This window comes from Myxine glutinosa, chromosome 13 (assembly GCF_964187855.1).
Source record: "Myxine glutinosa chromosome 13, kmMyxGlut1.1, whole genome shotgun sequence".
In the NCBI taxonomy this organism is placed as follows: Eukaryota; Metazoa; Chordata; class Myxini; order Myxiniformes; family Myxinidae; genus Myxine; species Myxine glutinosa.
Window position 1 is genome coordinate 15,357,812 of NC_136273.1, and position 12,197 is coordinate 15,370,008.

General features: G+C 41.4%; 1 protein-coding gene across 10 annotated transcripts in view; it reads left to right on the forward strand.

Annotated features, from left to right (window-relative positions):
* The window catches only part of SYT7 (synaptotagmin 7), a 155,996-nt gene that overhangs the window by 118,111 nt on the left and 25,688 nt on the right, over positions 1 to 12,197 (forward strand). For 5 of the 10 annotated variants that reach the window (XM_068133844.2, XM_068133840.2, XM_068133845.2 and 2 more), the window contains 4 exons: positions 8,147 to 8,251; positions 9,419 to 9,527; positions 9,872 to 9,982; positions 10,117 to 10,273. In XM_068133844.2, coding sequence (XP_067989945.2) covers positions 8,147 to 8,251; positions 9,419 to 9,527; positions 9,872 to 9,982; positions 10,117 to 10,273 — 482 coding nt within the window. The remainder of the gene's footprint in view (positions 1 to 8,146; positions 8,252 to 9,418; positions 9,528 to 9,871; positions 9,983 to 10,116; positions 10,274 to 12,197) is intronic. The other 5 variants (XM_078767113.1, XM_078767111.1, XM_078767114.1 and 2 more) reach the window with 1 other exon arrangement.

Consider the following 12,197-nt stretch of genomic DNA (forward strand, 5'->3'; position numbering starts at 1 on the left):
ACCTGACTCTGGGTATGACCAAACACGTATGCAAAATTTGGTGAAGATCAGGCCAGCCATGTTTTTTTTCCTATGGTTTTAAGAAATACACACACACATACAGTACCCTGGTGTTGTATGGATCCCTGGTACCCTGGATACATACAGTACCCTGGATCCCTGGTGTTGGGCTAGCGGCTAGGGTGCCGGCTTAGGATCCTAGGATCCTGGGTTCGAATCCCGGTCGATCGCTGAATTAACGCCAGGGGGGTTGACTCAGCCTGTCATCCTTCCGAGGTCGGCAAATTGAGTACCAGTTCACTGGTAATTCCCTGCTTGTCGTAAAAGGCGGCAAAAAGGGTTGGCGTCAGGAAGGGCATCCGGCCGTAAAACATTGCTTCAAAAAGGGGACCGAAAAACAACAACAACCACAGTTCCCGAAAAAGGCCAACCCCCGCTTGCGGGGAAAAATGGCCTCTAAAGGTGGTTTTTTAAAATTTTTTATACAGTACCGAGAATTGCGTTATTTAATATAGTAGGAAATGGTTATCGAGAAATATTGTCTGAAAACAAGTCACATAATAAATTGATGCTGCCCACCGAGGCTCGAAAATGGTGCAACAGGTTGTTTAGGGAGTGAGTGGCTCAGCGTCTGAGCAGTTTACATTACCCTTGGTGACCGAATGGGCACTGACGTATCACCGATCATGTATCCCTTGCCTTGAAACTGCATCAGCAGAACCACCACTCTGTGCCAGAGCACAGCTGCATGGCAGAATGCTGTTTGGATGCCAGGTAAAGTGAAATATGTATAACAGAGTGAACAAATGCACGCATCATCAGAAATAGATAGCCATGATCATCTCTGGGAAAAGGCTGTGCGCTCCAGTATTAGGATGAAGCATCGATGACAGACAAAGCTAAGAGCGGCACACACAGGACCAAGTATCGGATCCAGTTTTCCCTGATCAAACATTTCACATAACACATAAAAAGACTAATGGTAATGGTGTTTGCAATGTGACTTTTCAATGCATTGTTACACACCGTCTTTCTTTAGATAACGCTGACTATACTTTTTTTTTTAGGAAAGGGAGAACAGTAGAGTTTAGAGGTTAATGTATCTCAGGAGGGCTGCCAGGAAAGATAGCTTAGAGGTGTATACACATTTTCCTTTGAGCTGTCTAACCTGGGTTCCAAACTCGACCCACCTATAGACTGCCATCCTGGTGTTTCACATGTATGTTAAGCCAAAGGACCCATCCATCATCAACGGTCATTGGACGACCTGTTAAATATCCAATGATGTCATGCACAGAGAGTAGGCCAGCTATCGCCGGTGTCACGAAACAGATTCGCCCCCGAAACAGATTCGCCCCCCTGTCACGAAATAGATTCGCCCCCCTGCCACGAAATAGACTCTCCCCCGTGACAAAATCGCCCCCTCATAATATATATGTACTTAATATATATGTCTAAAATAAAATATAGTTTAAAATAAATGTCACCGAGTGTTTATAAATATTTGAAATATCTCCATTAGCTTTTGCGTAAACTTTATTAAAACCGCCAACTCTGAGGTAATTGTCTCAAATTAGCTTGAATGTGTGAGCATGAGCATGACTAAAACTACAAGCTAGGCGATAAGACAAGAATTTGATCCTTTTATTAGAATTTTAAAGAATTGTTTTCATTGTTTAAAAGTACGTATATAAAAACAGATGTCAGTGAGACCAAAACCACTTGGTCATTGTAAAGAAAACAAACTTGTGCAATCTCATTTATTTACATCTTCTTCGAAATTTCATCCACAAAAATAAACACCACGAAAATGAATGGTTGATGCACATCATAACGTGCGCGGTTTATTCGAAAATTTTGATTTACGCCATCATGATGTATGGTTACAACAATGTGATATTGATATCAAATCTCAAGAAAAGAAAATATACACTATAGCTATAGATTACACGAGTCGTTTCTTCAAACATGGTCTAACACATGTAACGTCTTCCACGGTGAGCGTCAAAATCTATCAATAATTACTATATCAAGTGTTCAAGTATGTCTTAAAAAGATTGAGAAAATGTGTAAGTCCGCACTCAATCAATTCCCCAAACAATATTAGTCGTACTTTTATCACGTCTCCTCTTGTAAACCAATATTTCCATATGAATATTTATATATCCGCAAACGAGAATGGGGGCGATTCTATTCTGATGGGGGTGAGAAACGTATCCGCCGGGGGGCGAGTTTATACCGGAACAGCTTCGCCGGGGGGGGGGGGGGGGGGAGAGTTTATAGTTTATACGGGGGCGGATTTATTTCGCGACACCGGCACCCGAAAATGTACAAATTCCTGCCCCCAATTGACTGCTGAGAAGGCGATTGCAAACCCCCGAGTACAATCCTTATTGCCCAGAGACTTTTCGGCAGCACCGATACTCTGTAAAGTGTACGGTACATTCATGATGATGTTGATGATGCTAATGATAGCTGAGGAAATTAGGCCTTCTTGGAAAGTGTAGTTTACAAAAATAATTCTTTGTTCTAGTCAAGAAGCTTGCAATCAACAATTTCAGTTGAGCCAGAACAAATGGCAAAAAGACATGATGACGCAGGACAGTAACCAAGCAAAATGATGTCGGATGAATGCTGGAGGTCCCATGAATATGTCCGACTTTTTATAGGGGAACCGAAAAACATATATATATATATATTTGTTTATATATCGATGTTCACCTTAAGCTGTCCTATGGCATCACAGAAATTAGATTTGATGTTTTCTTTTCAATTTTTGAATTGGAAAAATAGAAATATTTAGCAAGTGACATTTTGTTGGCACCCATCTTTTATTTGCCTGAACTGCGACCCACGATATCATGGCATAATGGCAATCCGCCATGATTGCTTTTGCCAGTGCACAAGATGTGGATTGATCAGCGAATTATTTTCAAATTTCCACGCGTTTCATGACATCACGCCATGTCGATGTGTCTCGAGTGGCTAAGGTCGTACAAGCGAAAATGGATTGACGCCGCACAACTGGCCGAAGGATCGGGAAATTATCCGGGGCTCAAACCAAATGTGATCAGCTGTCTCGAGTACGGAGCAAGCAGAATAGAAGGTTGCATTTGTGTTCCACACACTTCACGGAGCAGTTACAAAACATGACAGATGACATCTGTGTTCCAGATTAGAAACCCGTTTGAAAACTAATGTAGTACCAACGATTTGTGGAACAATAATGGCATTTTAGCTCATAGACGAGCCTCGATGTTGTATACAAAAAAAAAAAAATCCTTTCCGAGATGTGATGGCCAGCAAACTGAGTCACGAGGAGATGGAGGGTTGATTCATCATCAAGCTTTAGGGTCACCAGAAGGGGTCACCAAAAGACTTTAAATTGCTTGACGTGTTGGCTGGTAATGCTGCATGCGCTGGTACGATATCCACTGTTGAGGAAAAGATTGAGAACCATGGACGCATCGATCCATTTTCATCCACGGTAATTCTTAATCCCCCAAAACGAAAAGAGGATTTTCGTCTGAAATAACACAATAATTTGTTAAATTGTCATATTGTATCATTTTCACTAATTTGTACTTTTCATTTAATTACCATATTTCCTACCTTAGTCCGAATGTTATCACGTTTTTTTGTACTGCAATTCACAGACAGTTTGACTGATCAGTATTTGGTACTTTCAGGGCGAGGGGAGATTGGCACATGTTAAACTTGAAGGGCACTCTGTAGAGCGCATACTTCCGCCAGGATGAACACTTTATGGTTTTTATCCCACTGATAGGCCGGATCTGGATTTGGACCTGAACCAAAATCGAATTGGCTTGTTCTCGTCACCTAACCAACTCATCCACCAGGTTTAGTCACAACCTGTCCATAACGTTTTTTAAATACCATGTTGTATATCGCTTTTTGCCAGATCTCCCAATTGTGAAAAATCACTTTAAAAATTTTAAAAATCCATATTCAGATGTTCAACAAAATCTAATTGAGTTGGTCTTGTCACACACACACACAACCTGTCCACCAAATTTCACCCAAATCTGTCCATAACGTTTTGGGATATCCTGTTATATATTGTCGTGTCTACCCTGTAGTGAAGACCTCAGGGCGACAGATGACCAAACGAGCTTTAACTCTGAGGCGTATATCCAAACTATGGCGGTTCCTTTGGCACGCACGGGGGTGGAGGGTAGCAAGGGCTTACCTGCTTTCACTGGGCGTCCTCAAACCCACAAACAAATAGACAAGACAGGACACAAAGGATTGAAAATGTAAGAAATAAAGGTTTAATGAAAATAATGCAGGCAATAACAAAACAAAAGGTAAAACCAACTAATTCCTATATTGAGGCACCTCCATATAGACTCGTATACAACACAAGGGGACGATGGAATAAAAATAAAATGTGGTGTGGTGCGTTGGCCGATACTCCGCCTAGCTTCCTTGACCAGTCTTGGAACCACTGCGTGGGAACCGCACAAGATGGCGTGCAGTCGCGCCCATAGCAGCCACCGACCCGCGGAGCGATGGCCAACTCCTTCCTCCTCTGATCGTCGCGATTCACCAGGCTCCACCATTCCCTTCGCTAGCGCGCACCGCTCCACACGCAGCCGCCTCCATTGAGGGAACAGGGAGAGAGAGCAAAATGCGTCCACCTTCCACGCAGCCAGGAACAGAGGGAGCGTGAATGCAACCGCGTGCGACCAGCCCGGGACAGAAAGAAAAGAAGAGCAAAATGGCGGTTGCTTCGCCTTTTTGCTCCTGGTGCTCGAATGTTCAACAATGATGTCACACTTTCACCAATCACCAAGCGCGACTTGATCGTCCCATTGTTCCTTAACCAATCGTTTTTCGGGACGTGTTCCCACGGCCACACTTGGTGCCCATCGAGAAGATTCGGCTGGGTGGTGTAGTCGTGTCTGCGTACCATTAGCGATCGCGTTGTTTTAATTAGGTGCTGATCGCATGGTTGGCCGAATTAATGTCATAAGAACAAAGGGAAAAATCACAGAAGCAATCACACACTGGGAATTTACCCCTATGTCCTAACTAATTAGCATAGCTCCATCCCTCGAATGGGGAGACATAACGCTTTCACAGACATCCGTCCCTGACTTAGATATATGAAGGTTTCTTCTTCACGACATTTGGAGCCCGCTACTTTATACAATTCTACCTCGACTAAGGTATTTCATTACCTACCCCCACACACGTAACAATATATATATTGGTTTTGGCCCTATCTCCCAATGGTGAAGAATCACTTTTAAAAATCTACGAGCTGGATCTTCACCAAAATCTAATTATTTCGTTCTTGTCACACACACAACATGCCCACCAAGTTTCATCCAACTCCGAAAAACAACTTTTTGAGATATCCTGCTATATATCGTTTTTGGCCCGATCTCCCAATGGTGAAAAATCATTTTAAAAATTATACTAGCTGGATCCGAATCCCGATCTTCACCAAAACCACCAGACAGTGCAATGACACGTTTGCAACGGAGACTTGAAGACTGAGTTGGAACAGTTGGTTATCAATGGAGTAGGGCCATTACGACTGCAAGAGATAATACTTTTGTAACGGTCTACGGATGCATACAGATAACCATTGCATAAAACTTACCAATCTGTATCGTGTAAACTGTAAACAATCACTGAGACGATCTCGCTTGCTGCAATTTTCATCCATTTCATTCACACACAGTTAAAAAAGAAACAGTTAAATTCTACTTCTTTTAACTATTCCTTTCTTGTTGGATCGGCCAGGAAACTTTTTTGGCCCAAGTCTTTCATGAACCGGTTGTGCAGGTCTAACGTTCGACTGAAAGCGATTTGGGCAAAAATTGGTGATTTGTTCAGTGTGCCGGCGATAACTCACCGACTGTTTGTAAAGGACACCATTAATGTCATAATGCCCACCAAAACCCACAGTGATGGTGTGCGGGAGCTCCGGAACACACATTGACGCCTCGTCCTGCCTGCAAAACACCAGGATGACAGTCTATACTCAACCAGAAGACCAAATACTGCATTGGAGTCATCAGAAGGCACCCGAATAAGTAAAGAGCAAAGATGGGGTCATCAGGATGGGGTCAGCCTGGATAGGATTAGGTTTTCAGCTGCTACTCCTCAAACCCATCCAGCCAGCCACAGCCAAGTAAGCCTTAAATGAAAGGCCTCATTTCAGAAAAGGCCCAAGTGAGCCTTATAACCGGGTCAATTATAATTGAACCCAGGTTAGACAGCTCAAATAGTGAGTGTGAATACCTCTAAGATGTCCTGACAACCCAAAAGGAAGCGGCTCTATAGCTTGGCCTGAAACATTATTTAAGCCTTCATTTTCGTCCCCACTGCTTTCCTTGTCACAACATAAATCATCGATATTGTGTTGGAACAAGTCAGCCTCACTGCTGTTTGTGACATCTCAATCTGAATCGCACGTTATCATATTTCGTTATTCAAAGGGCACATTATTTCGTGTCAAGCAAAATATACCGTGTGTCGTTTTTTTATGAGAAGGCGGTCACCAAAAATCCCAAATATTTGGGGTTTTTTTTGTATTCCTTAAGCATGACAGGAGTAATTACCTCTTTACCTCCACCGTCGAAGGTGGACGGAGGTCATGTTTTCACCCCTGTTTGTCTGTTTGTGTCTATCTGCGTGCAGAATATCTCAAAAGGGTTGATCAGATTCGGATGAAATTTGGTGGACAGGTTGAGTAGGTATATGACAAGGATGAATTGCTCCAATTTTAGTTAAGATCCGAATGCGGATCCAGATACGAGAATTCCTTAAGTGATTATTCACCATTGAGAGATCGTGCCAAAAACGATACATAGCAGGATATCTGAAAAAGTTATAGATGGATTTGGACGAAACTTGTTGGACAGGTTGGGTGTCTGACAAGGAAGAATCTGTTCAATTTTGGTGAAGATCTGGATACGATTGCAGATCCGGCCTTTCTGTGGGATAAAAAAAAAATTTTAAACACCTTTAGAGGCCATTTTTCCCCGCAAGCGGGGGTTGGCCTTTTTCGGGGACCGTGGTTGTTGTTGTTTTTTTGGTCCCCTTTCTGTGGGATACAAAACGTAAACTGTTCAGCCGAGCGGAGATATGTGCTCTACCGAGTGATGCTTTAATTTTCAGTCATTGAAGACCGTCACCATCAATAGGCGAATGAATATATAGTTCCTTATCATACGCAAGATACTTTGAAGTATGGAAGGACTTCACATAATGAAGAGTTCAAAGAAGGCATTTAAATTGGGCATCTCATATTTGAATAGATCTCAACGAAGGAAAATAAGACTCAATATGAAAGAAATGTGCTAAGGTAGTAAAAGAAAAAACAACTCCTTGGGTCCTTGGGCAACAATGTGAACTAGAATAAGATAAAAGGGTTAAATGGAGCAGTATGGGGTTATAATAAGCATACGGTGTACCGAGACCCATGGTGTGAAAAATAATGAGCAAATGATGAATGGAGAAAGTTGACAGTTTGGTGAAAAGTTGTCAATTTTGAGGTTTCCCACCATCTGTACTCTCCCTGTGCAGTCTTGCTAAGACCATATGTTAAACATGTCTTTGTTTTATTCCTCTCTTCCTCCATCTTTCTTTTCTTCTACATGTTTGTACATATGGCCTTCAAGATGTATGGAGAATACCTCAAAATGGCAAACTGCCGTATTCTAGTAGTATGAGGATATTTTTCCATCCTGATTACATCATTGGCTAAGTTATGTTTGATACCATGACTGTCATGAGTCACGGGGTCAAACAGTCATCAACTGGCTTTCTCACCTTATTCCCATTTTGTTCGTAATTTTTTTTAAAATAAACCTTCAAACAAATTTTTCTCTCACTCAGCTTGAGCTGTTCTTTCAGCCGTTAAACCGAGCTGAGGACTTCCAGAGAGCTCAGGCCTTTGTCCTATAATTTGGTCAATCTTGCAAATATGGCCGCTATTAGGTTAACTCATGTACCACCTTGGCTTCCTGTTCTCCTCGCGCAATTTTCCCTGATCACTCAGCAATATGTGTCTCCCCTGCCTCTTTCCTCGCTTTCCTTTTTCTTTTCTTTCTTTTCTTTCTGCATTCTCCTCCTGGCAATTTTCCCGGGTCACCTGCCTACCTGTCAGATACGGCCGCGTTCTTGTGCTCTCTCTATTCCTGGGCCTGGCACAGCCCGACCATTTTGCTAATGCTGCTGAGGCCCAGGCACCCGGTAACCATGCCGACGCAAGGTAGGACCTTCCTTCCTTGCCTTGTCATACAAACCTTCACACTGTCATTTGTCATCTTGCCATGCCAATAATGGTCCTCTCATATGATAAACAGTATGACATCATGTACCATGTGACATACCAAAACATCATATGATATCATTACATTACGTCTTTGTTTGCATTGTCATGCCAACAAGTCATTTGTTTTTGGTTTTCCTTGCATCCGCCGCATATCATGTGATGTCATGAAAATGGCATAGTGTCTCCTGAAATCATGTGACTTCTCGCTTGATCACGTGACACCACGGTGTTTCTTTTATTTCCTGCTTTCTTATATTCTCATACTTAGTGTTGCAGATAATACTGTTATTATAACACTCTTGTTTAAAAAACATTTTAAAACTGCCAATTATATAACATGTCTTTTTTTTCTTCTCTATTATTTACTTTTTATTGCTGCTTTATTTAAATGTTTTTTTTTTCTTTATTATTTACTTTTTATTGCTGCTTTATTTAAATGTTTTTTTTTCTTTATTATTTACTTTTTATTGCTGCTTTATTTAAATGTTTTTTTTTCTTTATTATTTACTTTTTATTGCTACTTTATTTAAATGTTTTTTTTTCTTCTCTATTATTTACTTTTTATTGCTGCTTTATTTAAATGTTTATACATTATGCTTCACCAGGATGTGGATAAAGCTGGATAGCTTATTGTTGTCATACTGATAATGATAATTCTCAAATATTTTCTAAAACTCTCGTTAAGGGCACCAAGGTGTGTAAGGGAAAGGATAGCAATGGAAGTATAGGGTGTTAAAAAGTTTACTTTGTGAGGTAAGTTTGTGCTTTACTTGCTTACTTTATGCAGACAATAGTGTTGTTTGTAGTTAAGAACTGGCGGAGTTTGAGATTTTTGTTTAAAAGCCAGTTTGTTTGGTTAAGCGCACGAACAAGAGAAATGGGGGTACTGCCATGAAGTGGAAAAATTTGATTGAGCTAAGATGAGAGGACGAAGCCGGGAAAACTGGATAAATTGGAAAAGCAGAGTCCAGAATAGGGAAAAGTGTTTGTTGGGAATTTGGGAAAATCTCGTCGTTAAGTGAATGACGTGTTGCTATGATTTTGGAGCTGGAGCAGCACGAAAGTCGAGGTGATATGTGTCTTGGATTTCTCTGTTTCTGGTAGGCTGGGTCAGGCAAGGGCCGGTACAGCTCCGGAAGAGGGTGAATGTCAAGTCGACAGGCGCTCGTCTGTCTCCGAATTGCGAAATTCCATCACCAGCGACATGATGATGGTAATGGCTGCATCTGCTTGTGCCAACAGTAGTACTTTTAATTCTTCATTTAAAAAAAAAAAAAAAAATTCCTGGGGGCTGGTAGTTGACTGCTGGTGATGTTGGTGTATTTAGGTTTCGTGAATATTTTTTTTACACACAATTAACATGAGCTGCCGTAAAGTTACTGACATACAAATTGTCTTTGTTTTTTTTGAGTGCCGAAGTAATTAAATGATGTTGGTTGTCCGAGATACCGACTCGTAAACTGTTTGATGGAGTGAATGACCAATGAAGTGTTCAACAATTAAAGGAGGGCACTGACTATTAGACTGCTTGATACCTAGATCCAGTTTTTTCACCAGATTTCACCTGAGTCTGAAGACGATTGTCAGGAAGCAGGCTTAAAGCAGAACTTGGGCCGCATTCAGTTCAGCGTTGGCTACAGCTTTCAGGACATAACTCTGACGGTCAAGGTAATTCGCCTCACAGCAAATTATATTTATTTATATCCAGAACATATCTCCATACTTGCTTGTGTGACTGTTTATCCTGTTATTTGTCGACTTTCTTGTCTGTGATTAACTTTATTCTGTATTTGTCTTCACAGATCCAAAAAGGCATGGATCTACCAGCTAAGGACTTCACTGGGACAAGCGACCCTTTTGTCAAGCTGTACCTTCTACCAGACAAGAAGCACAAACTGGAGACAAAAGTCAAGCGCAAGAACCTGAATCCACACTGGAATGAAACATTCCTGTTTGAAGGTATGTCAACGAATTCTGCGTCATTCGTCGATTTGCATCGTGTGCTCCAACATCGTTCTGGTGCATGGATGTAACGTGAGTAACTCTCAGGGCTGTCTCTACGAGCAGGTTACCGTGTATGTGATGCCGTTCATCATAGCCCATGCATATGTTTCTTGGGAAGGAAAATTCAGGTCATCCCTTGTTCAGAATAAGCAGGCATGTTAGATTGGTTTTGTAAAATCAATTCCTGCTAACTACTTATTTAACATTTGTGAAAATCTGGCCTGTGATTACAGCGTCTTTTTAGAGACATGTCGGTGAGTGTCTTTCTACTCCCATGAGGGATTTTGTGTTCACTTAGCAAGATACGCAACTCAATCACAGCTTCTTCCTTTTTCTTTTTTTCTATTTCTCACCTCATTATCCCCACACTTTTAGAAAAAAATGAGTGGGGGTGGGGGTGGGGGTAGGGGGGGTATTATAATCAGCTCTGTCTGTCTATGTCTGTCTGTCCTTTGTCACGCTAACACCTCCTAATTAACTAACTTGCTAACTAACCCGAAACGTTAGTGCAGAAATTCACCAAACTTGGTAGTTATGATCATGGCAAGATATTGGGTGAGCAGTATCGTTTTGACCCCCTGGGGTGGGGTCAAAAGGTCAAATGCCAATAATGCAATTACGGGCACATTTTAAAGTATGGTTTGATGAAATTTTGTATATGTAAATCAACATTGGGGGATGTATTAAATGTGTCAGGATTTTTGAGATTTTACCCACAGTTCATGGGAACCTGGGATCACAGGGGTCAAGATGGGAATTTTTTAAAACTCAAAATTACATATTGGGTCAGTCCTGGTGGAATTGTTTTGCCATCTTTCAACTTTGCTTAGGTAGGAAGCGTAGGCATTTGCGATGGTACGCCATGGACTTTGCTCTGGTTTAAAATTTTTCACAACTTACAACTCAATTTTGGTTAAACAATTTTGCATTCAGCTCTGACATTTTCATTTAACACCTGCTAGCATCAGTCTGGTCTACCTACCTGTGTCATATCCAGAAATGTTAGTCCGCATTGACATTAATATCACATATTGCCATTGCACGAGTTTTTCAATTCTTCGTTTGCATTCATGCACTCAAATATTAATCCGTACATGCTGGCGCACTCAGCATGGTTAATTCCCCATGTGAGGTGAGTTTTCAATACCACATCGTTCGGTTTGCAAAATATTTCAAACTAAAGTGCTCATGTGGACAGGTCAGTATGCAGTTATCTTTTCCCCCATACGTGATGTCATTTTTTTCCCGCATAGTGCCAAACTCACCTTTTTTTCTATAGCAAATCAAATGGGCATGTGACTGCATTGGGGCATTTCAAACTAACTTTCTGACGTTTACTTTTATTTATTAATGGCTGTCAGGAAAGCTTGGAAGTCTGCCCACTCAAGTTTGTGTCGCATAGCCTGGGTTTGAATATCGGCCCAGCTGTAAACGGTCATCCTCGTGTTTCGCTGGCAGGACGAGGCATCAATGTGTGTGCCATCCTTCGGAAGGACAATAAACCAGGGGATTAGTCTGCCAACACTAACTGTTGGTGGACGTTAAAGACCCCACATAGTCTCCCAGCCGTCTCCACAAGAGGGTGGGAGTCAATTGCACCATTAAAGAAGTAGTGGTTTTTTTTTTTTTTTTTTTTTTTGTATACAGGATCGAGGCTCGTGAAAGAGCTAACATTAATCACACAAAAAATCAAACACACACAAAGTATATAATACGGGGAGCGGTAGACAAGATGGGGAGAGAAGGGGAAACACACAAACACAACATTTGAGAGCAGGGACATCGGGTGATTCACCCAATTGTATGCGATTCACGATTGTATTGTGGGGATTGTACAAACATAGTTCACCTATATTTATACAATTTTCACTGGGAGGCA